This window comes from Oryctolagus cuniculus, unplaced genomic scaffold (assembly GCF_964237555.1).
Source record: "Oryctolagus cuniculus unplaced genomic scaffold, mOryCun1.1 SCAFFOLD_92, whole genome shotgun sequence".
Lineage (NCBI taxonomy): Eukaryota > Metazoa > Chordata > Mammalia > Lagomorpha > Leporidae > Oryctolagus > Oryctolagus cuniculus.
Window position 1 is genome coordinate 282,647 of NW_027208381.1, and position 26,891 is coordinate 309,537.

The window sequence follows — 26,891 nt, forward strand, 5'->3', positions numbered from 1 at the left end:
GGGGCAGGAGCCAAGACTCGGGAGTGGATGCTGTCTGGCCCACAACGCTGTGCATCCGGGAGAGTTGGAGAATGAACCAGATGGACGATTCTCTCTCTCTCTCTCTTTCTCTCTCTCTACTGCTCTCTTTATGTAACTCTTACTCTCAAATAAACAAATCATATATATGTACATATATAAAAACATTAATTAGTGGAGCTGTAGAGCCTTTCTATTACTATATATATATATATATATATATATATCACTACACTGTTACACTGTGTACACATTTTTTTTTTCTAGTGAGCACTTGTAGTCTTCACCAAAACAAACTGCTCATGGGCCTTAATACCACTTGTTCAAATTTGAAAGGTTTTTTTAAAAAAATATTTATTTATTTGAAATTCAGAGTTACACAGAGAGAGGAGAGGCAGAGAGAGAGAGGTCTTCCATCTGCTGGTTCACTCCCCAATTGGCTCAGCTGCACCTATCTGAAGCCAGGAACCAGGAGTTTCTTCCAGGTCTCCCATGTGGGTGCAGGGGCCCAAGGACTTGAACCATTTTTCTTCTCTATAATCTTTTTTGTGGCTAAATGATCTTACCTAGTTGTGTATTTTAATTTTCCACTTATTGGCTTTGGTTATTATATTATAGAGTTTTGCTTTGTGTTTACCATGAGTCTTACTAAAACATTTTTGGCTTATCAAAAGCTTGTTTGACATGTAGACATCTTGGCATAAGGAAAAAACAAGGGGCTTGGTCCATGGCATGTTAGGTTAATCCTCTGCTTGCGGTGCCAGCATCCCATATTGGTGCCAGTTCTGGTCCCGGTTGCTCCTCTTCCAATCCAGCTCTCTGCTATGGTCTGGGAAAGCAGTAGAAGATGGCCCAAGTCCTTGGGCCTCTGTACCCACTTGGGAGACCGGCAGGAAGCACCTGGTTCCTGCCTTCAGATCCGCGCAGCTCTGCAGTGCAGCCACTGGGGAGTGAACCAACGGACAGAAGACCTTTCCCTCTGTCTCTTCCTCTCACTGTCTTTTACTCTACCTCTCAAATAAATTCTTCAAAAACAAACAAAAAAAAAACAAGAGATACATACTAATAAAGAACACTAAAATTATACTCCTTTCCTTCCTACATTTTGAATTTTTGAAGTCTACTTTTAAATCTATATTATCTATTATTTTTAGTGGAATTATTATTCTTAATTCTTTTGCTTGTTATTCTTCATACTAAACATATGGATTGTGGATGTCCTTGTTTACAATATGGGAGCATTCTGAATTTGTGTATTTAGTGACTTGTACCAGTGAGTTTTCCACATTCTAATATTTTTTCTTACTCATTAGCATCTCTTTCTTCCAGTTTAAAAAACTTCCTTTCTTGTAGGACAGATCTATAAGACAATAACCTCTCTCACCTCTTGTTTTTCAGAGAATAACATTATCTGTCCTCCATAACAGAATGATAACTTTGCTAGATCCAATATCCCTGGTCAGCAGGTTCTCCAAGAACATTGTGAGAATCACATCTCTTTTCGTGCCATCTGTAAATCCTGCCCTATCACTCTAGAAGTGAACTGGGACAGTCTGGTGTGTCATTCACTTCCTTTCTCTTGCAATGTTGAGCCTCATCTTTTCCCTGGAGACAAATTTGATTTTAATACATCCCGGGATGGACTTGGTTGAATCAAATCTAATTGGTGACCCCATGCCTTCCTGTCACTTGGATCACTGTACCTTTCTGCAGACTTCAGGATGGTTCTGTATTATCTAGTTGTGTGTACTGACTACCAATTTAATATTCTCAGTTCCTATTGACCCACAATAATGTAGATATGTTTGTTTGTTTTTATTGTTTGAAGGTAGAGAGATCTTTTATCAACTGGTCCACTCTGCAGATGCCCACACAGCTGGAGCTGAGACAAGTGAAAGCCAGGAGCCCAGAGCTCAATCCAGGTACCTCACATAGGTGACAAGGGCCCAAATACTTCAGCTATCATCTGACACCTCCCAGGGTGTACATTATCAGGAAATTGGATTCAGAAGCAGAGCTAGTGCTCAAACCCAGGCACTGCAATATGAAATGTGAGTATCCTCACCAGTGTCTTAACCACTGCACTGAAGAGATACACCAGATGTGTGTACCTTTCAAAGAATCCTAAAATACACGTAAGCCTTTTCATACTTGTTGGAATTTTTTTTATTTTTTGCTCCTCCATATGTTCATTTTCAAATAGCCTATATTTGAGTTTACTGCTTCTTCTGTTTGATATAGTTTCCCATTGATACATTCTATCATATTCTAAGTTTTGGTTAGTATAATTTTAGCTTAAAGATTTCTGTTTGGTTTTTGAAAATTACCTTCATTTCTTGAGGGCCGGCACCGTGGTGCAGTAGTTTAATTCTCTGCCTGAGGTGCTGGCATCCCATATGGGCGCCAGTTCTAGTTCTGGCTTCTCCTCTTCCCATCCAGCTCTCTGCTATGGCCTGGGAAAGCAGTAGAAGATGGGGCAAATCCTTGAGCCCCAGCACCTGCATGGGAGACCTGGAAGAAGTTCCTGATTCGTGGCTTCGGATCGGCACAGCCCCACCATTGCAACCATTTGGTGAGTGACCAATGAAAGAAGACCTTTCTCTCTGTCTCTCCCTCTCACTATCAGTAACTCTACCTCTCAAATAAATAAATACTTTTTAAAAAAAGAAAACTACCTTCATCTCTAGTAAGCCTCCTCCTCTGAGTATTGAATAGTTGTGCCATCTTCTCTTGAAGCTTAGTGAGTTGCAATACAGCAGCTCTTTTTAATTCTACATCTGAGAATCTGTACATGTCAGTTGCCGTCTGTCTGACCTCTGAAAACTTACTTTGTTCCTTAAGTGAGGTTGTGGTTACTTGAAAGTTCTTGATGCTTGTAAGTGCACTACATCATCTTCAACTTTAGGGATTGTTTCCTTGAGCCTTCAAATTGTGGCTTTGTTTTTAACTTTCCTTCCAGAAATTCCAAGCAGTCTATTTTCAGAGCATATGGACACTTGGGCTGTTTCAGCTCTAGATTGCAACATAAGTCTGCTGTTGATGTGTTGTCACTGTTTTAGCACTAGAGAGTGCTCCAAGCCCAGGTTTGTCCTAATGCTGCGGTTGGTGTTTTGTTCAAAGTTAACTGAGGAAGTGCCTAAGTAGGGATAGTCTATCATTGCAGTCCTGTTCCTGGTGCTGAGCCAGATGCCAAGTACCACGCCACCAGTGCCAAAATGGCAATCACTTCTGGAGCCCAAGACCCATGCTTCCGGTCCTGAAGTGGACTCACTTCCATCATCCATCAGTGATGCTGTTTGGAATGTAAGTCTGATTAACGTGGGTCACAGGTCTCCACCTGGCACTCCTGGCACTGGGGTCAATCAAGAAGCAGGGGCTTGGGGAAGGGAAATGTTGGGATAGGAACAGTGTCAGGTATTTATCAGACGGGCACTGAGTCACAGGGCACAATCCTGAAATCACTTTGTTTCTCAGTGGCTGGGGTCTTGTTCTGTATTCTTTCCAAGATTGAGAAAGGGATGGTTGAGGCAGTCCCCTTGACACCTCGCTAAAGAGGACACTTGGGCTCAGTCTGTAGCCACTGGCTTGGGAGCAATGGCCCTGGGGCCCTGTCTGGCACCATGTTTCATAGTAGTGAGCCTGGTACTGGGTTTAACATCAAAGGTCTGGGTGCAATTCCTCCTCTCTCCTCCAAGCAGAAAACCAGACACCCCTTTCCCTGCTACTTGGATCTGAGAGGTGGGTATGGCTGTCCTCTTTTCTTCCTGCATTCCTCAGAGTGTCTTTTCTTCTTGTTCTCATGCCAGGCACTGTGGTCACTCACCTGCTTCCTTAGATCCTGTGGTGTGGTGTAGGAATAGCTGTTCTCATCAGTGTCTGAGTGCAGTGCTGACAGCCAGAACATCTTAGCTCCCTCCTGCTGCACCTTCTAGATATTATTTGCTGTACAAACACTACCAAGTTTCAGATTATCAAAGAGGCGAGCAGTGTCAGTGCGATTGTGTCATACACAGGAAGGTTTCCCCCCATGAAGTGATCAGGACTTGTCCCTACCATTCCTTGGAGATCATCTGTAATTTCAGAGTATGAAAAAGATGTCAAGGTCGGTGCCGTGGCTCACTAGGCTAATCCTCCGCCTTGCGGCGCCGGCACACCAGGTTCTAGTCCCGGTCGGGGCACCGGATTTTGTCCCGGTTGCCCCTCTTCCAGGCCAGCTCTATGCTGTGGCCAGGGAGTGCAGTGGAGGATGGCCCAAGTACTTGGGCCCTGCACCCCATGGGAGACCAGGATAAGTACCTGGCTCCTGCCGTCAGATCAGCATGGTGCACTGGCCGCAGCGCCCTGGCCATGGTGACCATTGGAGGGTGAACCAATGGTAAAGGAAGACCTTTCTCTCTGTCTCTCTCTCTCACTGTCCACTCTGCCTGTCCAAAAAAAGAAGAAGTCAATATAAAAATATGAAAGATATGACAATATACATGTGATTGTGATGTGTAATTCTGGTGGACATTCAGGCTGGATAAGGGTGACTAGATAGCTTACTGAACATTATTTCAGAGCGTGTGTTGATGGTGGGGGGGATTTCTGGATGATGTAGGTGAATACATAGGTGCTGCCACCAGGGACCACAGCCTGGTCTCATCCAATATTTTTTGGAGGATTTATTTATTTATTTAAAAATCAGAGTTACACAGAGAGAGGTAGAGGCAGAGAGAGAGAGAGAGAGAGAAAGGTCTTCCATCCACTGGTTCACTCCCCAGTTGGCCACAATAGCCAGAGCTGCTGTGATCCGAAGCAGGAGCCTGGAGCTTCTTCTGGGTCTCCCATGCGGGTGCAGAGGCCCAAGGACTTAGGCCATCCTTCACTGCTTTCCCGAGGCATAGCAGAAAGATGGATAGGAAGTGGAGCAGTCATGACTCCAACCAGTGTGCACATGGGATGTGTGCACTGCAGGCAGTGGCTTTACCTGCTACTCCACAATGCTGGCCCCTGGCTTCTTTCTTACAGAGGTGTTTCCAAAGTGTGCCTGTGTTGTGCAATGTGTCAGTGCTTCTCTTTATTGCTGAATACCACAGTGTATGAATATGTTGCACTTTGCCTAGCCATCCATGGACATCTGGTTAGCTTCTACCTTTTACTTAATATGCATAATGCTAGTATAAACATTTGTGTTTCAGAAGGGTATGTTTGGTATCTGTTTTCAGTTCTCGTAGGTGTATATTTAGGAGTGGAATTGCTGGGGTAAATGATAACTTGGTGCCTACCTTTTTAAGAAACTGCCATGCAGGTCCAGTTTCTCCAAGACTGTATCGACAAGGGTTGTCTATATTTTTGACAATGGACTTCTTACAGGGTGTCCCCTTGTGCTTTGCATTTCCCTAATGTCTGATGGTGCTGGACAGTTCTTCATGTGCTTGCAGACCAGTAATAAGGCTCTTTAAAACCTTTTGATTATGATATAGTTTTTGCACTTACAGAGGAGTTACAGAATAGTTTGAAAAAGTCCTGTAGTTCCTTCAGTCAGACTCACCAGACATTAACATTTGCCCTATTGGAGTTGCATTCCCATTCGTATTCTCTCCCTTTTCCCTCTCTCTGGTCTTCGTCTTTGTCTACACACATCCATACAAACACACACACACACACACACACACACACACACATTTTTATTTAATAATCTGAAAGTAGCTGGACTCATCATGTCCCTTTATCCATGAATACTTTGGCATAGATTTTCTGAGAACACGGATTCTTTTCATGTAATTTCAGTACACTTCTCAAAATCAGAACACACGGCATTGATAACCAGTAATATCCAATCTGTGTTTAGACTTTATCAATCGTCCCCATATGCTAGACCCACAGCTTGCTCATCAGATTTCCTTAATCATATTTATTATTTTTTGAAATATTAGTTATTTGAGAGATCAATGGACAGAGAAAGAGAAGAAGACAGAAAGACAGAGCTACTATCCATGGGTTCACTCCCCAAATGCCTGCAACTGCCAGGCTGGACCGGGGCAAAGCCGGGACCCCAGAACTCCATCTGGACCTCCCCCATGGGCCATTGTCTGCTGTCTCCCAGGTGCACTGGCAGGGGGCTGGATTGGAAGCCCAGGAGACGGGACTCAAGTCGGCACTCTGATATGGGAGGCGGGAGTGCTGGGTGGCGGTGTAACCTGCAGCGCCACAGCATTCACCCCATCCTTGGCAGGTGCACGACCTTGCCTGTCCTGGAGAGTTTGCACCGTGATTTGGTAGAAGAGTTGCCCGCTGTTTCGTGACAGTTTGGGAGAGTTTGCCTGCTTTTCCCTGGGGCTCTATTAAAGCACACGTGTTTAACACTCAGGAACAACAGGCAAAACGTGCTTCCCAGGCATGGTGGGCAGGGACTCATTCCTGCCCCATCATTGGCGATCAGCTCTGTCACTTGGCTAAGGTGCGGCCTATGGGTTGAGGGGTTAAGCAGCCAGGACAAAAGGCAGTACAAAAAATTATTGTAGTTAATAAGAAGTTTGGGGGGTGGGTGTTGCGGTGCAGTGAGTTCAGCTGCTGCTTGGGATCCCTGCATCCAACACCAGAGTGCCCCTCCGGCTGCTCGGCTTTGATCCAGCTCTCTGCTAATGCTCCTGGGAAGAGGGGGATGACGGCTGAAATACTGGAGGCCCTGCCACCATGGGGGACACCCAGATGGAGTGGCAGGCTCTTAGCTTCGGCCTGGTCCAGCCCTGGCTGATGTGGGTATTTGGGAAGAGAATGAGGAGATGGAAGGTGTCTCTCTCTCCTTTTCTTATCACTAGGTTCAGCATAGTGTGTGTGTGTGTGTGTGTGTGTGTGTGTGTGTGTTTAAATCAGACCTGAGGTGCGAGATACATGGAAGAAAATTCACCCAAGTGTCTCTTAGATGAGTTTTGCCAAATGTGTAGAGCCAGGTCCACATCATTGACAAAAACTCAGAATGGGTTGAAAAGGGCACACACTTTTTTTAAAAAATATATATTTATTTGTTTACTTGAAAGTCAGAGTTACACAGGAAGAAGAGGAGAGACAGAGAGAGAGAGACAGAGAGGTCTTCCATCCGCTGGTTCACTCCCCAATTGGCCACAATGGCCAGAGCTGTGCTGATCGGAAACCAGGAGCCAGGAGCTTCTTCTGGGTCTCCCACGCAGGGGGAACACACTTTTAAATCATAATTCAGGACTACATACATAACCAGACATGCATCACTCTAATCTTAAGGGACTTGGTCTCCTTCCTCTTGGACACATGCACCCCTAGGAGCCCAGGAGACAACGCTGGTGTCTCCTCTGTTGCTGTCACGGTGAGCTGTGGGCAGTAGGGGGACCCACAGAGAAGTCACTTTCCTGGGTACCGCAAGAAGGGAGCACAGTGTCCTTTTCCTTGCTCGACGACCCCCCTACTTACCTGGGGGTTCTGTTGCCTGCCCCCTTTCCTGGGGCACCACCCTGGTGTGGTCACAGGCAGGGCATGCACTGTGTCTCTGGGACCCACTCCCCCAGCTGCCTCTCCTTTGCCCTGGCCCTGGGCTGGATGTTGAGTCTGGTTGAATGGTGGCTGTTCTTTCATGCCATCTTCTTCAAAAGCTGCCATCCCTGCCATGAGCTGGGAAAAGTCTGTTTGGAAGTTAAAGGCTGAGCCTTGAGTCCTTTCTTAATCAATGGCTGTAGAAAGCCCCATCCCTCAGCCCAGGGTACCAGGCAGAAGAGGAAGGTGGGGGAGAAACACACCTCCCTAGCTAATACTTACCAATGCCTTCCCATGGTCGGACAGGTGATTTGGGAAGAAAAAAACACAGAATTGGCCCAGCATCCCATATGGGCACTGGTTCGAGTCCCGGCTACTCCTCTTCCAATCCAGCTCTCTGCTGATGGCCTGGGAAAGCAGTAGGAGATGGCCCAAGTCCTTGGGCCCTTGCACCACGTGGGAGACCCAGAGGAGGCTCCTGGCTTCAGATCGGCCCAGCTCCAGTCATGGTGGCCATCTGGGGAGTAAACCAGCGGATGGAAGACATTTCTTCTCCATCTCTCTGTAATTCTAACTCTCAAATAAATAATACATCTTAAAAAAAAAAAAGAACTTAATGTTGACCTACCTTAAATGTTATCATTCTTTGTCTACCTTAATCATTCTTCCTTTGGAAACAGGACAGATTAAATATTTATTAAGTATTTCTCTACATTGGTCTCCCCTGTTTTGGCCAAGAGGCAAATTAAATATTTGTCTACCTTAATCCTTCATCCTTTTGAATTTAAGACAAACAAGATAAGGGCAAGTTCTTGTCGATTTTTTTAATCTGATTGTTTTTGGTAGTGCAGCAGGTGAGAAGGGAGACAAAGACAAGGTCAAGATGATTGGAGAGGGTGTAGGAGCTTAGATCCTGTCCTGGGGCGTGCACATGGGCTTCAGGGAAGGGAAGGTATGTTCCGGGCAGCGTGGGGGATGGCACAGGTGCTGGCTGGGCCGCGTGAAGGTAACGGGGTAGGGGTATGGGAAGGGGCCATGTCTAACCTTCACCTCAACCTAGGGTTGTTTAAGATGCAACAGAGAGCTGGTCTCTGAGCAGACAAAGTTTCCTTTCCAACACCATTTGTGCTTCTCCCAGCATGCTGTGGGTCGGTCTCAGAGACCCCCGGTGTGCGGGCTGAGTCCTAGCCACTGTGGTGGCTTCACTTTTGCACCGTGAGATTGGAGACATGGCTCCATGCAGTCCGCAGAAAGTGATCTCCAGGCACTCGGGTGTAGCAGATGAGAAGCAGGATGGCACTCTGGAGAAAGGACAGCTGCCCAGGATTCCCTCAGTGGCTCGGACAGTCCAAGGTCATCAGCAGAATGGAGCCGGGAGTTTCTTCCAGGTCTCCCACATGGGTGCAGGGCCCAAGGACTTGGGCCATCATCCACTGCTTTCCCAGGCCATAGCAGGGAGCTGGATCAGAAGTGGAGCAGCTGGGATTCGAACTGGCGCCCACCTGGGATGTGGGTGCTGCAGGCAGAGGCTTAACTTTCTGTGCCACAGCACGGGCCTCCACCTCTGCTTTTGATCCAAATCCTGCTGCATGTGCCTGGGAAGACAGTAGTTGATGGCTGAAGTACTTGGGTTCCTGCCACTTATGTAGGAACCCGGATGGAGTTCCTGGCTCCTGGCTTTGGCCTGGTCCATGCATAGCATTTGAGGAATAACCCAGTGAATGGAAGATCTCTGTGTGTGTGTGTGTGTGTGTGTGCGCGCGCGCACACCCCTCTCTGTCACTCTTTCAAATAAAAAAATAAAACATCAAAAATTAATAAAAGAGACAGTTCATCCCCCCAAAAGAACTTTGATCCCAGTTGTGTCTGATGAACCTAGGCCATTTTCTTTAAGCTTCTGAACACTGACCAGCTAGACATCTAAACTTAGAGTAAACCTAGGCCATTTTCTTTAAGCTTCTGAACACTGACCAGCTAGACATCTAACTTAGAGTAAGCTGTATTTTCTCTCTATGTCTATTTTCTTACAAAAATAGTAATACCTAGGGCTGGTGCTGTGGTATACTAGGCTTAGCCTCTGCCTGTGGCACCAGCATCCCATATGGGCTCTGGTTCAAGTCCTGGATACTCCACTTCTGATCCAGCTCCCTGCTAATGTGCCTGGGGAAGCAGAGGAAGATGGCCCAAGTGCTTGGGCCCTGTATCCACATGGGAGACCCAGAAGAAATTCCTGGTTCCTAGCTTTGGCCTGGTCCAGCCCTGACTGTTGCTGCCATTTGGGGAGTGAACTAGCAGATGGAAGACTCTCTCTCCCTCTCTCCCTGTAACTCTTTCAAAATAAATAAAAAAATAAATCTTTTTAAAAAAACCAGTAATACCTTCCCTCCAATGCAATCATTTCAATATGAGACTCAAAGGAGTCAGGTTTATGTGAAAGCAACACACAGGGTCTCTAATTATGCTCCCCCAGAGGATTCCCAGGATCTACTGGATCCAAAGAAATTCTAGAGACACAAGAGAGAAAACTGGATTATGTCATATATTGGTCTATTTTGCTTACTATCACAAAATACCCAAGGCTGGATAACTTTATAAAGGAAAGGGGTTATTTAGCTCACAGGTGTAGAAGTTCAAGGGCCTGCGTCTGGTGACAGATTTCTTCCAGGCAGGGAGACCTGAATGTCTGCACCTGCACCTGCTGCCTCCTTGTGCATCTCCCTCTCCCTCTCCCTCTCCCTCTCCCTCTCCCTCTCCCTCTCCCTCTCCCTCTTCCCTCCTCTTCTTCCCCCACCCCACTACCAATTATCCACCAGTATTTTAGTCCTAGTAGCTCTATGATTTTGTTTAATCCTAGTCACCTTCCAAAGATCTGACCTTTAAATACCAGGGTCAAATTGAATTTCCATCCTCCTAACACCTGACAAGGGCATCAAATTTCAACCCATGAGCCTTTGGGGAGCACAGACAAACCAGTGTGGCAGAAATGAATTCTTCACACAGCTCTGGCCATTGTGGCCATCTGCAGAGTGAACCAGCAGATGAAAGACACCTCTCTCTCTCTCTCTCTCTCTCTGCCTCTGCCTCTGCCTCTCTATAACTCTGCCTTTCAAATAAATAAATCTTAAAAAAAAAAAAAAGAAATGAATGCCTCATTCATTTGGCAAACATCTGTCTGGTGTCTCCTTTATGCAGCCTGGAGCTTCAAGGAATGGATTACAGGGGTGACAGGGGTGCCTCTTCCTCCCATTGTTGAAATCGGTCTACATTTTCATTGAAATCGCCCTGCTGGGGGCCAGCGCTGTGGTGTAGCAGGGTGAGCTGCTGTTGTTGGCAGTGCCAGCCTCCCATGGGGTGGGGGAATGGTTCAAGTACCAAGAGGCGCTGCTTCCAATTCAGCTCCCCGCTAAGGCTCCTGGGAAAGCAGGGGATGATGGACCAGGTGCTTGTCCCTTGAGCCCATGGGGGAGACCTGGAAGAAGCTCCTGGCCCTGGCTTCAGCCTGGTGCAGCCCTGGTGTTGAGGCCATTTGGGGAGTGAACCAGTAGTAGATGGAGAATCTCTCTCTCTCTTGTTCTCGCTCTCTGCATTTCACATAAAATTAAAAATAAAAAATTCTGTAAGAAAAAAGAGTTTCCATAAAAGAATATGCTATAAAGCAAATCTCCTGGACCAGAAAGCATTTGTCCTCAAGTTCCACACTGTGGCTCGCTCCTGCCTGCTGAGGACTCAGAATACTGAAAGCCCAGGAAGCTAAGAGTAAGTTTCCATCACTAACTCAGCAGCCCTAGACCAGGAGCAAGGGAGACTACACCCAAGTGGCCCATCAGAAGCGGCCACTCGCCCTCTGTGCCATTTTCGTGCCATCCCAGGGGGAAAGTCAGAAGTGCTCTACAAAGGAAAGCTGCGTGGTTGCCAGCAGCCATAACTAAACCCGCCTTGGGATCTTAAAAGCGGGCTGTGCCAGATGCAGTAACGGTCCAGGAAGCTTACCTGCCCACTTCCTGTGGACGCTAGGGGACTGGTGTTCTCCCTGGTGGTGGTGGTGGTGGTGTGTGCTGGGGTCACCATGGCCAAGTGCAATGCACATGGGCAGCCTCCAAGGCTGAGTCTCTGATCAAGGGACTTGAGGGGGCCGCTCCTCCTGAGATCCCTCCTCTGGGTTTGTAGGTGGTGAGTGCCACCTCCCTGTGTGTTCACAGAGCTTCCTCATGAAAAGAGCAGGCAGGGGGCCGTGACTGTGGCATAGTAGGCTAAGCCTCTGTCTGTGGTGCCGGCATCCCATATAGGCACTGATTCAAGTCCTGGCTGCTCCTCTTCCCAGCCAGCTCTCTGCTTATGGGCTGGGAAAGCAGTAGAAGATGGCCCAAGTGCTTGGGTCCCTGCACCTGCATGGGAGACCAGGAAAAAGCTCTTGGCTCCTGGCTTTGGACTGGCTCAGCTCTAGCTGTAGTGGCCATTTGAGGAGTAAACCAGCAGCTGGAAGACCTTTCTCTCTCTCTCTGCCTCTCTCTATCTGTAACTCTGCTGCTCAATAAATAAATAGAATATTTAAAGAAAGGGAAGGCAGTAGATGGGAAATAGAGAAGGAGAAGGAGTTGTCTGGTGTCTGTTTCCTGTTTAAAAAAAAAAGTATTTGAAAGACACACGAGAAAGAAACAGACAGAGGCCTCCCATGTGCTGGTTCACTCCCCAAATGCCCACAACAGGTAGGGCTGGGCCAGACTGAAGGCAGGAGCCAGGAACTCCATCCGGGGTTCCCACATGGGTGGCAGGGATCCAGGCACTAATGCCAGCACCTGCTGTTTCCCAGGGTGTGTGATGGCGCCTCTTTTTTAAGATTTTGTTTACTTTTTTCAAAGGCAGAGTTTACAGAGGGACCCACACACACCCAGAGACCTTCCATCCTCTGGTTCACTCCCCAAGTGACTGCAATGGCTACGGTTGGCCAGGCCAAAGCCAGGAGCTCCTTCCAAGTGTCCCACATGGGTGGCAGGGGCCTAATCCCATTTGGGCCATCCTCTGCTGATTTCTCAGGTACATTAGCAGGGAGCACAGTTAGAAGTGGAGCAGCCAGGACCCCAACCAGGGCCCTATGGGATGTCCCTTTCACAGGCGACAGCTTTATCCACTGTGCCACAGCACTGGGCCCTGATGGGTCCTCTTTTAAAGACATTAATTCTGAGGTCAGAAACTGGATTGGGAGGAGGGAGCAGGTGTGATTGCTCTGGGTAGCTAAGAGAAAGTTCTGGAGGCCAGTGCTGTGGCATAGCAGGTAAAGCTGCCACCTGCAGTGCTGACATCCCATATGGACACCAGTTCAAGTCCTGGCTGCTCCATTTCTGATCCAGCTCTCTGTTATGGCCTGGGAAAGCAGTGGAAGATAGCCCATGTCCTTGGACCCCTGGAAGAAGTTCCTGGCTGCTGGCTTCAGATTGGCCCAGCTCTAGCTGTCACAACCATTTGGGGAGTGAACAAGTGGGTGGAAGACCTCTCTCTCTGCCTCTGCTTCTCTGTAAATCTGCCTTTCAAACAATAAATAAATAAACATTTAAAAAGAAAGTTCTGGAAAATGTCAAGGGCTCTGCAGGAAGATTAGTGCCCCAGTTAGGGATCTGCTCATTTACTGGGGGCTACGAAGCCGCCACCCTGAGACTGAACGCCAGGGGCAGAAGGGCATCACCCCCTCCCCTTCCTCGGCCCACTTCTTACTGGCCTGGTGACTGAAAGGAATTCAAAGTGTGTCAGGAGCTCCAACTGCAGCAGGGCCTGCACATAATCATCTCCAACCCGCTGGCCATGGAGAGGCTCTGGGGAAAGAAAGCCACAACCTTTCCAGCTGGCTGCAAATCAAGGCCGAGCAAGCAGTCTGTGCTGGGGGTGGGGGGCATGCACCTAACCAGTCCCTAACCAGTGCCCAACACACAGTAGGTGAACGAACGAATGAACAGTAAGAGCAGCGCCATTGGGGAGGGGAGAGCTGGAGCACAGAGAGGTGGGGGCTTTATTTTTTCATTTCTTTTTTTCCTAAGATTTATTTATTTACTCAAGAGGCCAAGTTAGAGAGAGAGGGAGTTACATCATTCAACCTCCCCTCATCTCCTCACAATGGGGCATTATCTCACATCAGTCCAAGAAGGCTGAGTGTGGTGCAATTAGAGAGAGGGAAATAGAGGGAGAGGCCACATTTGCATAACTTTTATTACTTTAAATCGTCATAATCATTCTATTGTGTTGTGAAGTTGTTGTTGTAAATCTACTGTGCCTGATACACTTCATCATAGGTACGTATAGGAAGAAGAAGTGCCCACAGGGTTTGACATTATCTCCAGTTTCAGGGCTCTGCTGAGGGATCTTGGAACAGATCCCCTGTGGAAACGGGGGTACCTGCTATATGCACAGTAATTTGGGGGATGACAAATGCTGTGAGTAAGAAGCAACAGGAAGGAAGGGAGTGTGGGCATGGATGCCGCTCTGAGCGATGGCCTGGAGTGGGGGATGAATCTCTCAATCTGCAGACACTCAGATAGCTGTGGGTGCACCAGCCAGGGTGGGAGGATTTTCCTGGTGTGGTGAGGAATAGCAAAAAGGACAAAGTGACCCTCTCTGAGTAATGAAGGGGACAATGTTAGGACCTAGATATAGCAGGACATGGGGCGTAAGCAGGAGGCCAGCTCCCCGAGAGTTTGGTGAGGGCTTTGTTCTACAAGTGTGGTATGCAGCTGTGGGTGGGGGCAGGGTGGGGATAGCAAAGGTGCACCTGCTCTGTGTATGGGGGTCACGGTGAAGGTGACTGTGCTGGCTGTTCTGCAAACAATTGACAGCAAGAGGTTTTGAAGTGGGCATGAAAAGGCCACCACCAGGTCCCCCTACACACACACACACACACACATACAAACACAAAGAGGCTTCAACAAACACTAGCCTAGCATCTCACAGCTCATGGCCGTGAACTCAGGATGATGAGCTGTATGCTGACCTCAGCCCCATAAAGGCCCTGCCCACGAGAGCTCAATGCCATGGAGCATGGGCCCCGAACCTCCCTTCGGTTCTTAGAAAACTCGTCCTTGGGACTCCTTTCTTTGTCTCTCTGAAATGTGTCCGTGCCAGTACAGAGCTGGATACATCCCTTTGAAAAGCAATCATCCCTCAGTCTTCCAGCCCTTGATAGGAGGGTAGGCCCCCACCTGGTTAGCAAACCCGGATACCAAGATTACCTTTACCCAGCCTCCCCCTAGAGAGTGTCCTCAAACACGCTTCCCTTGGCATGGCTCAGCGTTTAAAACGTCTCCTGCCTTTGGGTGGAGTAGAGCCCAGTTCAGACCACAGGGTCCCTCTCCAACCACCGGTAGTCTGAATACAATCTGTCTTTGAAAATTTTTTTAAAGAATTTTTTTGAAAGAGTTACACAGAGAAGAGAGGCAGAGAGAGAGAGAGAGAGAGAGAGAGAGAGAGAGAGAGAGGTCTTCCGTCCGATGGTTCACTCCCCAGTTGGCCGCAATGGCCGGAGCTGCATTGATCCAAAGCCAGGATCCAGGAGCTTCTTCCAGGTCTCCCATGCGGGTGCAGGGGCCCAAGGACTTGGGCCATCTTTTGCTGCTTTCTCAGGCCATTACAGAGAGCTGGATTGGAAGAGGAGCAGCTGGGACTAGAATGGGCACCCATATCAGATACCAGCGCTTCAGGCTACGGCGTTAACCCGCTGAGCCACAGCGCCGGGCCCTGTCTTTGACATTTTTTAACAAGTGCCTGGGACAAAATTTAACTTTTTTTTCCAAAATTTATTTATTTGAAAGAGTTGCACAAAGAGAGAAGGAAAGGCAGAGAGACAGAGAGAGAGAGAGACAGAGAGAGAGAGAGAGAGAGAGAGAGATCTTCCATTTGCTGGTTCACTCCTCAATTGGCCGCAATGGCTGGTGCTGTGCTGGTCCAAAGCCAGGAGCCAGGAGCTTTTTCTGGGTCTCTCATTCAGGTGCAGGGGCCCAAACACTTGGGCCATCTTCTACTGTTTTCCCAGGCCATAGCAGAGAGCTGGATTGGAAGTGGAGCAGCCGGGACTTGAACCGGTGCCCATATGGGATGCCAGCACTGCAGGCGGCAGCTTTACCGGCTAAGCCAGAGTGCCAGCCCCAGAATTTAACTTTTGAAATTGGCTGGTGTAACCTCTTTCATCTTGTCCTGTTTAGAAAGTATTTTGGCTATTCTAAATTACTTGTATTTCTATATAAATGCTAGCCGAAGTTTGCCAATTTCTCTAGGAAGTCTGATGCACTCTTTCTTTACAAATGACTTTTCTTTAGGAATGGCATTGGATTTGTAGCTAAATTTGAGAAGAACTGTTATGTTAGCACTATAAAGTGAACGTGGGTGTATTTAGATTAAGGGTTGGCAAAGTTTCTATAAAGGGTCAGAGGATAAATATTTTTGGCTTCCTGAACCATTCATATCTACCATTGTAAGTAATATGCCAATAAGTGAGTATAGCTGTGTTCCAATAAAACTTTATTTACCAAGCATGCAGGGGGCCAGATTAGTCCGAGAGTCTGTAGTTTGTTGTCCTGATTTAGGTCTTCTTTAATCTCCCTCAGCAAAATTTTGTAGTTTTCAGAGTAAAATCCTGCCCTTATTTTGCTAAAGTCATCCCTAAATGAATATAATTGTTTCCTGGATTATATTTTCAGATTGTTCATTGATTTTATTTATTGGTTTTGTATCCTGAACCTTGCTCAGCTCTCTTACTAATACCAGTGAGAATGGTTGGCAGATCCCCTGTGATTTTCTGCATGCGGTCAGGCACTCTGCAGGGCCAGTTTTTCTTCCTCCTCTTCTTTCTTGATGCTCCAATGTGAGCCCTTGGATACCACACAGCTCTCTTGTGTCTTGTTTGTATACAGGAAAAGGTGTATCCGAAGGATCCTGGGGTAACACAATGAACAGATGGCGAGGAAGAGGAAAATGGCCTTTTTTTAAGAGCAGAGTTGTAATTTTGATGCTGAGGAGTGATCAGTCTCATGCTGAATTGTTTGATAGCTGAAGTGGACATCATGTTCACATGGGCCCTGACCTGCTTTCCCACCAGCCCCCAGGAGTTGCCTGTTACCCTCTACCAGGAGAGAGCCAGGCCCTCTCAGTATCTCCATAGAGACCTGGGCTTCCTCAGATGCTACCTAGGCAGGATGAATGATGCAGCCCAGGGGTTGACTGTGGTATGGGGTAGATCAGAACCAGTAGGATAGAAGAGATGGGAAGAAACTGGCATTATTCCTATTACTCACCCTTCCCCCATGCCTTCCTTCTCAACACTGCACAGGACTGTTTCCTAAACCCTCCATGAAGACATCCCATGGGAGTACACCCTCACTGCCTGCAGGGCAGCAGCCAGCTCACAACACACTCCTGTGCCCTGCACGCCTCTTCCCAGCCTGCCTCACTTTCAGTACCCCCTACTCTTTTATTTCCCTGGGATTGCACCCCCAAGAAAATGTGAACATGACAGCCTTTTTTTCTTTGATTTCTAAAGAACCAGGCAGACAGGGCCTTAGAGATTATCTAAGAGCAAGATCACAAAGTCACCACCTCCCAAGCAGGATTTAGCCTACAGACATATCTGATTTAATTCAAGAGAGATGGGGCTGACCTTGTGGTGCAGTGGGTTAAGCCACAGCCTGCGATGCTGGCACTCCATACGAGCACCAGTTCAAGTCCAGGCTGCTCCACTTCTGATCTAGCTCCCTGCTAATGCACCTGGGAAGGCAGCAGGAGATGTGCTTGGGCCCCTGCACCCGTGTGAGAGATCCAGAAGAAGCTCCTGGCTCCAGATTGGCACAGCTCTGGTTGTTGCGGCCAATTGGGGAATGAACCATAGGACAGAAGACCTTTCTCTCTCTCTGCCTCTCCTCTCTCTGTGTAACTCTGACTTTCAAAAAAAAAAAATCTCAAAAGAGATTTTTTAAACAGCTATTATCTTTTAGTGGGAAGACTTCCAAAGCATCTGCATTTCCTGCTTGTCAGGGACAGAGGCCTTGAAACAATTGGCTGCTGAGGGGCTGCCTACCGGGCCTCTTGTCTTCCCCAGCTGGGCCCAGCATTCAGCAGGCATTTGCCTCCACACTCAACCAACTACCTACCTAAGGGTTCTCGGACATACATCTCCATCCAAATCAGGATGAAGCAAAACAGGCTGGGAATAACGTGTGTCAAGGTCACATTCTCCAGAGCCCCTTTGCCAGCAACAGGGTCTGTATCAAGTCATCCGTGGGTTAACTGAGGGTCTACTTGTAAAGTTCATGGCTGAATTTTCCCAAGCTGGGGCACAGCTTGTGAGTTTGTGGCCCAGCCTATCAGGGAATATAAAATGCATGTTTTTGCTTGGACCTGAAATGAGAATTGCACCATGCTGAGCTGGGTCACCTTGACATTCAGCACGAGGGCCAGGCTGGTCTCTGCTGGCTTCCTGGGACACTGGACTCTCTGGGGGCTCTGAGGAGGCAGACTCTTCACCTCTTCATTGCCAGGCTTGTGTAATCTGCGCCGTCTACATCAGTGGGATGCTTGGATGACTGAGAGTGACATCTGCTTCCCCTAGGGAACTCTGGGGGAGTTGGCCAGATCTTCTGCATCTCCCTTGCAGATGTGGTCCAGGAAACACTGCATGAAAACCCCCACAGCCCAGAGCTGAAGCGCATTGGCTGTGGCAGCCCCCAGGGTCTCCCAGCACTCAGGGTAAACTGACCGCAGGCCAAGCCTGCACCGCCATAGGCCTGTTGTTGACTAGGGTGGAGATGGCCATCATATCCTCTGTCTGAGGCTGCAGACACAGTCCATTCTCAGGCCATATTTCTTTCTTTGAAAAATGTTATTCATTTAAGAGGTAGAACAAGAAGGAGAGAGAGAGAGAAAGAGAGAACCAGCATGGAAATCTGCAGGTACCCCAAATGCCCAGGAGTATGGGGAAGGGCCTGGGCCAGGCTGAAGTCCAGAGCTGGGAACACAACCAGGCCTCTCACGTGGGTGGCAGGAGCCCAGTGACTTGAGCTGTCACTGCTGAAAATGCATCAGCAGGAAGCTGGAGTCAGGAGCCAGAGCCAGGTACCAAACCCAGGCGCTGTGATGTGGGACCCAGCATCTGAACTGGCATCTTAACCAGCAGGTCAAGGACCCACCGTCTGCTGGAGCTTCCTCGTGACAGTGGTCATGAGGGAATGTTCCCAGTGCGTTGTCGAGGTTAGGAAGGAGGGCTAGGAAGAGGGTGGGCAGGCACGTCCCCTGCTCCGAAGGCCCCGCCGGGGTGGCGGCTGCCCTCCTGCTGCTGTTCTCCGTGCTTGGGTCCCTTCGCTTGAATTCAGATGCAGGGGCAGGTGTGTGAGGGAGGAAGCATCTGCCCTAAGAGAAGCACAGGCCTGGGTACAAATCCTGCCTTTGTCTCGCCGCCTGGAAACCCTGAATAGATTCCTCCCTCCTCAGCTACCCCATGCCTGCCGTGGTCCCCCTTCCCATTGCTGCACCTGGGTGACATGGATCCAGCATGGATGGTGTGGCTCAGTCACTGATGTGATCCTTTGAGGGGACCAGGAGATGCAGCAGACACTGGATGGGTGAGGTTTGCTGCCAGCGTTACACACAAAATACTGGTTTATGGTGAACTTTTACATAAGGAGGAGTACACTGTAAAAGAAGGCTGACGTGTCAGTATGGTAAACACTAAACCAGGAACATAGGTGTTGATTTTATTATCAAGTATTATGTACTGTGCATAATTGTATGCAGTTTAGTTTTCTTTTTATTTTAAAGATTTTATTTATTCACTTGAGAGGCAGAGTTACAGACTCTTCCATCCGCTGGATCACTCTAAATGGCTGGAGTGGCTGGAGCTGGGCCAATACAAAGCCAGGAGCCAGGAGCCTCCTCCAGGTCTCCCACGTGGGTGCAGGGGCCCAACACTCGGGCCATCTTCTACTGCTTTCCCAGGCCACAGCAGAGAGCCAGATTGGAAGAAGAGCAGCCGGGACTTGAACCAGTGCCCATGTGAGATGCCGGCAGTACTCCATTATAGCCTTGTGGGACTGCTGTCTTTGTGTGGTCCATCGCTGCCTGGGACATTGTGGTAACTGTATATGTCGCGACTCATCCATGGGTCCAGAGCTTTCTGGAATAAAGTCCAGAAGAAAACAGACAGGTTCTTGTCCTAAAAGAGCTGATATTGTAGTCAAGGGAAGGCAGACAATGAACGGGGAGCTGTGCCTCCAGTGAGTCCAGGGTTAGTGTCGAGAGAGAGAGAGAAAGAGAGAGAGAGAGAAAAGCAAAGAGGACAGGAAGCAAGGACTGTGAGAGCAGGTGCATGGTGAGAGGTTGTTCAGGTCGTTCAAGGCAGGATGTATTGAGAAGATGGCATTGCAGTAGCAGCTTGGGGGAGCATGGGAGTGATGCCGGCCGAGGCTTGGGGAAAGGTCTGTTCACACAGAGGAAATGACTCCGGGGCAACTCGGCTCTCTGGGGACAGCAAAATGGCCTAGAGCAGCTAGGATGGAGCACAGTGGAGAGAGCAAGTGCAGAACCGTGGGCATTGTGCTAGGGGCTGTCTTGCAAAGAGCACAGGCATGTAAAAGAGGGTACATCCAGGATCTGGTGGAAGAGCAGGCCTGTCTGAGTATCCGGCCACTCCAACTCCTGACTCCAGCTTCCTCCTAACAGAAGAATGGGTAATGAATACCAACAAACAGGCAACTTGCGAAAGTTGGTTAATAAGTGCTCAAAACTGTCTGAACCTTGCCAACCACCAAAGAAAAGTTACTAGAACAAAATAGTGTCCACCTATCAGAATGACAGGTGATGGGCTGGTCGAGGGCAGATGTCAGGAGCCAGGAACTCAATCCAGATCTCCCCCGTAGGTGGCAGGAACCCAGTGACTTGAGCCATCCCTGCTGCCTCCCAGGGTTGCTGCCGGCAGGAGGCTGGAATCAGGAACTGGAGCTGGGAATCGGACCCAGGCACTCCAACGTGGGATGTGGGCTTCTTAACCTGCATCTTAACTATGAAGCCAAATGCCCACCCCCAGGAGCTTTTCTGAATGGGAAGAGCAGACTGTACAACAGTGCATGTGAGACCCCGCGTTTGGAGAGACAGCTCTCGACTTCCACTTCTCCTGAATGCAAACACACCCAGAACACTCTCGAGGGAAATTCTCCACAATGCTAACAGTAGCTCTCTTGGAACAGTCCGACCATGATATTTTTTCTTTGCCTCTTTGCATGTTCCTTTTTTTTTCTACAATGAAGGTGGATTGGTTGGGGTGGGTGCTAAGTTTCTTAAACATCAGCCAATACATGCAAACATGTATGATACATGAATATACTCATGGGAAAAAATAAGGCCTGGTCTATTTGTAAAGATGACAGTGGAGATGGGATAAAAGCTGCACATCAGTCAGGCAGAGCTAGCCGCCATACACTGGGCGGTGGCCCTCATTCCATCTTCCTGCCCCCCACCCTGCATGGGCACCTGCACACCCCTGCTCCAACATCCGTCTCCCCTCACAAGTGCCTGCCTGGGCTGCTCTGGGGCAGCTGGCCACTGCCTTCCTGCTAGTGCCTGCTGAGAGGCAGATGGGCTCCTTGTAGCAAGGCTATGGGGCCTTGGAGACCTCTCTCCTGCTTGAGAACCTCTGCACTAACCCAGAAGGCGGCCTATCCCACACAGCTGTGCTTCACTGGGCAAGGTGCCAATTACCGGAGGGACACCAGCAGGGAGAACTTGATGGTCACAGGGTTGCACACAACAGAACCTGCTGGAATTTTATTAAAGAATGCCAGGGAGCTCACAGGCTCTGAGAAAGGCCGGAGACCCTGGTTTGGTTGCCAGAAGGCCGGGTAGATCACTGAAACCCCACTGCCACATGGCTCTGGCAGTACAACCCTGCTACCATGTCCGTCATTGGACTCCCACAAACGAACTGAGTGCCAGAAACCCCCTGTTTGAGGAGCCAGTGCTCCACTCACATTTAGCTTTGATCCTATCTCAACTTCCATCTTTACAGAGGCAACCAGCTCCCCTCCCCTTTCCTCCCCTCCCCACCTCTCCCTTCTCTCTCTCTCTCTCTCTCTCTCTCTTTCTCAGAGGCAGCCAACTCTGCAGCTCTGCATGAGAGCAGGAAGTGAACCTACCCTGCATTGGGTGCTGAGCCTGGATTTGGGGGGAGTTGAGGCTGGCACTGGGGCAGATCGCCTGGCCAGCTCTACAGACCTCTGTGGAGCCACTGGCTGAGTCTGAGCTCTCATCTGTGGACAGAGGGGAACCAGTGATTGGATCTCAGACACTAGGGAGCTCCAGGGGTGGGGGTGGGGGATCACATGGTATCATGGCCTCCACTGTGTCCACCCAAAATCCATGGATTGAAAAGTAGCCCTCAGGACCTCAGAATATGATTGCATTGGACATATGGCTGCCTCTAAGCAGGTGATTAAGGAGCGATGAGATAGTCAGGGTGGGCCCTAATTGGATAGGACCAGGGTTGCTATAGGAAGAGGGAATGGGTACCATGGGAAGAGACAGCAAGAGGGCGAGCCTCTGCAGACCAAGAACAGACCCGCATCTGCCTCACTGCCTGACTCTGGATTGATTCCCAGTCCCCAAAACCATGAGCAAATAAATGACTGTGGTGCAAGCCGCCTAGTCCATTCTATTCTGTCCCGGCAGCCTGAGCAATACATAGCTAATACACCAGGTGGTTCTGCCCGTCGCCACTCCTGAAAGGCCATCGTGAGGGTGAGCAGGGATTCTTCAAAGGAGATCATTCTTGAGCAGCGCGAAAGAAGGCTGGGATGACACAGCAGGGAGCCAAGACTGAAGACTCTGGGCCAGCATTGTGGCTCAGCATCAAAGCTGCTGCCTGTGATGCCAGCATCACATAGGGGCACTGGTTCAAATCCCAGCTTCTCCACTCCTGATCCAGCTCCCTGCTAATGCACCTGGAAAGGGCTGGGCCCCTTCCACCCACATGGGAGGGACAGATGGAGTTCTAGGCCCCTGGCTTTGACCTGGCTCAGTCCTGATTGTGTGGTCATTTAGGGGAGTGAACCAGCACATGGAAAATCTCTTTCTCCTCTCTGTAACTCTGCTTTTAAAATAAATTAAAAATAATAAATTTTTTTTTAAAAAAAAAGAATACTCAGCAAGAGCTTTAGAAAGTTCAAATGGACTAGGCTGGTGCCACGGCTCAATAGGCTAATCCTCCACCTGTGGCACCAGCACCTCGGGTTCTAGTCCCGGTCGGGGCGCCAGAATCTGTCCCGGTTGCTCCTCTTTCAGTCAAGCTCTCTGCTGTGGCCAGGGAGCGCAGTGGAGGATGGCCCAAGTGCTTGGGCTGTGCACCCGCATGGGAGACCAGGAGAAGCACCTGGCTCCTGGCTCTGGATCAGCATGGTGCGCTGGCCACAGCACACCGGCTGCAGGGGCCATTGAGGGGTGAACCAACAGAAAAGGAAGACCTTTGTCTCTCTCTCTTACTGTCCACTCTGCCTGTACAAAAATTAAAAAAAAAAAAAAAAACTTTAGAAACTTGAACTTTAGAAAGGTCAAGGCCAAGTGGACAGAGCCACATGGCTTGTCAAGGGGAAGCTGTGCTCCCGGCCCTGGAACACTGCTGCTCTCTCCTGCCACACTCTAAAGGCAGTGCCAACTGGACCATAGCTGCAGGCCTGGTGGGCCAGGGTGGGGGATGGCGTTGATTCCTTGGGCTGTTCTTACTCCTTCACAAAACCCAGCTTCATGACCTGGCTCTCGGGGCTGGCATTTCTGGACTTCCATTTCTTTGTGCATAAAATCAAGTAAGAAGGTGTCACATGCCCAGCACAGAGTGACGGCTCTGTGAAGGGCAGTGCTCTCCTCCCCCACCCTTTCAGGTCAAGGGGAAATGCAGTTGGGGTGGGGACAAAGGTAAACACTTATTTGGGGTGGAGGCTTGCTTTATGAATCATCGTAACTCAGCTGAACGCAGCCCTCTGCAAACACTTGAGGTGTTCTTGGCGTGTTACTTTCTTGAATGATGTTGCGTGGTGCTGGTGGCGGGGCGGCAGGTGTGTGTGTGTGTGTGTGTGTGTGTGTGTATATAATTGTCCCTTCCTATATAAAAGTGTGGCCTGACTTGTCCTGGATGCACCTGTCTGTAAGGAACCCTGCTCACCACAATGGTAGGTAACTGAGTGGGTACATAGAGACCAGAAAGGAGGGGGGAAGTGTCTTCCTTATTTCACTTCTACTTGTACTGGAGCTCACGGGGTGCATTTAATGGTGAGTGGATCTAGTTAGGAATCTTCCGCATGTGACTTGCAGTTCAACGTGTAGAGTAGAAAAAGGGTCTGGGGACTCTGGGAAATCCTAACGAGTTCCCTAAGATCTGAGTTGCTCTAGAAACTCTGGGGTTCAGTGAGGTCTCTGGTGTCTCTGATTCTTGGGGCCTATTTGAGTGGCTGGTGAGATGGAATGCAATGCCGGACCAATCATTGCACCATTTTATAGATAAACTGAGCCTGGGGACTGGAAGAGACTACAAGCCTATAGGGAGCTGAGTGCAAAGCCAGGGGTTGCTCTCTGCAGCAGGATCGCCTGGGAAACCTTGAAAAATACTGACAGGAGCTCCCAGACACTCAGATGTAATTGGTCTGCAGTGAGAACAGGGTTTTTGTTTTTTAACATTTATTTACTTATTTTAAAGGTCAAGGTCTACAGAGAGAGGGAGAGGGAGAGAGAGAGAGAATCTTTCATCTGCTGTTTCACTCCCCAAAGGGACTGGGCCAGGCTGAAGCCAGAAGTCTGGAACTTCATCCGGCTCTCCCATTGAGTGGCAGGTGCCCAACTACTTGAAGGGCCACCCTCTGCTGCTTTCCCAAGCACATTAGCAGGGAGATGGATTGGAAGTGGAGCAGCCAGGACTCAAACCATGACCCTATGTGATGCCAATATTGCAGGTGGAGGCTTAACCCCCTGCCCCACAACACCAGCTCCTATCTTATTAATTTGAAAGGCAGAGTGACAGAGAGAAGTGGAGAGACAGAAAGAGCTCTTCCATCCATTGTCTCACTCTCCAAATATCTGCAGCAGGCAAGGCTGGGCCAGGCAAAGCCAGGAGCCTGGAGCTTCATCTAGGTCTACCTATGTGGGTGGCAGGAACCCAGGCACATTAGCAGGGAGGTGGATCAAAAGTGGAGCAGCTGGGATTCAAACCAGCACTCTGATAGAGGATGTCCCAAATAACACCTTAACTTACTGCACCACAGTGCCAGCCCCCAGATCCCTTAGTCTGTGAACTCATGAATGCTCCACCCACATGACCTAATCACCTCTGGGGGGGGGGGTCCTACCTGTTAGTGCCTTCCCATCTGGGTTGAATTGTTACAGGAGTTTGGGTGACGGCATTCAAAGCATAGCATGCATGCAAGACAAACTAACTTTTGGGTGGGGCCGGGGAGCGGGCTGTTTCTGAGACACTGTCACCTGGGTAATGCACCCTCTTAGTAAGGTGATCTCCTATGGGTCACTGTCATTCAGTCTCGTGCATCTCCAGCACCCCCAGGAGTCACATCCTGCAAAGTCTTCATCTCCCTGAGTGCCCCAGGTCCTGCCACCACCAGCCCCGCCCACTTGCCAGGTGCTTTTCTGAATCATCCCTGGTTCTTAACCAGCTCTGTTCTTGGGCGAGTAGTGTTTTTCCATTTCCCACTGCTATGGGGAGGAGTCTTTTCTGAAGATCAAGTCTGGGAAGTGAAGAAGTGAAGATTGGCATTGTAAACGGTGTTAAGGAGTTTGATGCACGCTCTCAAATTGCATGCCCTAACCATTGTTCCAGCCGACTGGCCCTTGTGCCTCTCACATCTCACCCATGTGTCTGTTTCCCTCCGGGTGTTATAAATTAAATGGTTATTCTCGCCATACCATTATGGTTCTATTTTATACACATTTTACATTTGTTTTGTTTTCAGTAAGTTGAACTTTTTTCGTGCTTGCTCATCATGTTTCATTGTGTCTATGCATGGGTGTGAAATGCCTTTTAAAAAAAAAAAAAGATGTATGTATTTATTTGAGATGTGGAGTTACAGTGAGAGAGAGAGAGACAGAGAGAGAGGTATTCCATCCACCGGTTCACCACAAATGGCTGCAACTGCTGGAACTGGGCAGATCTGAAGCCAGGAGCCAGGAACTTCTTCCAGGTCTCTCACATGGGTGCAGGGGCCCAAAGATTTGGGCCATCCTCCACTCTTTCCCAGGCCACAGCAGAGAGCTGGATCATAAGAGGAGCAGCTGGGACTCAGACTGGTGCCCATATGCGATGCTGGCACTGCAGGCGAAGCTTAGCCCACTACGCCACAGTGCTGGCCCCAAAATGCCATTTTTATACTAAAATGTTTTTCTTTTTCTATGAGATGACAGTCTTCCTGTAATGATACTATTTTCCAAATCTGATATCTTTTTAATTTTATTTATATTTTTGCAATTTTTTACATACTCAAATCTATTTTTTTCATACTGCATAAGATAAATATTTGCCAATGTTTTCTGTGGTTATTTTATTATCTTGTAAACATTTGAGCCTTGAATCCTTTTCAAGCTTCTTACATTGTGGGAACTAAAGTAAGAAACTTATTTCTTCCCCACACAGTGCCTCACTTGTTCTAAAACCATTTAATGAATCATTACTCTCCTCAAAGACCATGCTTATTTTGTAACAAACTTTCATACAGATTTATGAGTACTTTCTGGGTTCTCTATTTGGTTATGTATATTTGCACTTCTATTCTTTGTAATTTATTTTATTTTTTATTTTTATTATTTTTTAAGATTTATTTATTTATTTGAAAGGCAGAGTTACAGAGAGGCAGATGGGGAGAGAGAGAGAGAGAGAGAGAGAGAGAGGTCTTCCATCTGCTTGTTCGCTTCCCAGATGGCTGCAACAGCTGGAGCTAGGCCAATCTGAAGCCAGGAGCTTCTTCCAGGTCTCCCACGTGGGTGCAGGGGCCCAAGTTGGGCTCAAGGACTTGGGCCATCTTCTACTGCTTTCTCAGGCCGTAGCAGAGAGCTGGATTGGAAGTGGGGCAGCTGGCACTCAAATTGGCCTCCATATGGGATGCCAGCACTGCAGGCGGTGGCTTTACCTGCTATGCCACAGAGCCAGCCACAGGCTAACAACTTTTAAGTGTCACAGGTTTTAAGGATTCTGCAGAAACAAAAAAAAAAAAAAAAAAAAAAAAAAAAAAAAAAAAAACCTGTAGTTTAGAATGCACAGAAGTTTGTGCATTTTAGTTAATGTACTTTGTAACCTAAGTTATTGCAGGATAATTCTGTCATGTATCCTGTTTGTATTTGTTGGTGTAGTTCTCATGACAGACTACACACATTTTTGT

The 26,891-nt window shown here is 48.5% G+C and overlaps 1 protein-coding gene across 2 annotated transcripts in view; it reads left to right on the forward strand.

Annotated features, from left to right (window-relative positions):
* The first annotated feature begins 2,086 nt into the window (after positions 1-2,086).
* Positions 2,087-26,891, forward strand: part of LOC127490054 (beta-microseminoprotein-like) — a 35,980-nt gene continuing 11,175 nt past the window's right edge. The window contains exons 1-2 of one of the 2 annotated variants that reach the window (XM_070067856.1): positions 2,087-2,590; positions 3,182-3,321. In XM_070067856.1, coding sequence (XP_069923957.1) covers positions 2,467-2,590; positions 3,182-3,321 — 264 coding nt within the window. In that variant the 5' untranslated portion in view covers positions 2,087-2,466. Of the gene's footprint in view, positions 2,591-3,181; positions 3,322-23,048; positions 23,685-26,891 lie in introns of those variants that run through there. The other variant, XM_070067857.1, reaches the window with a different exon arrangement.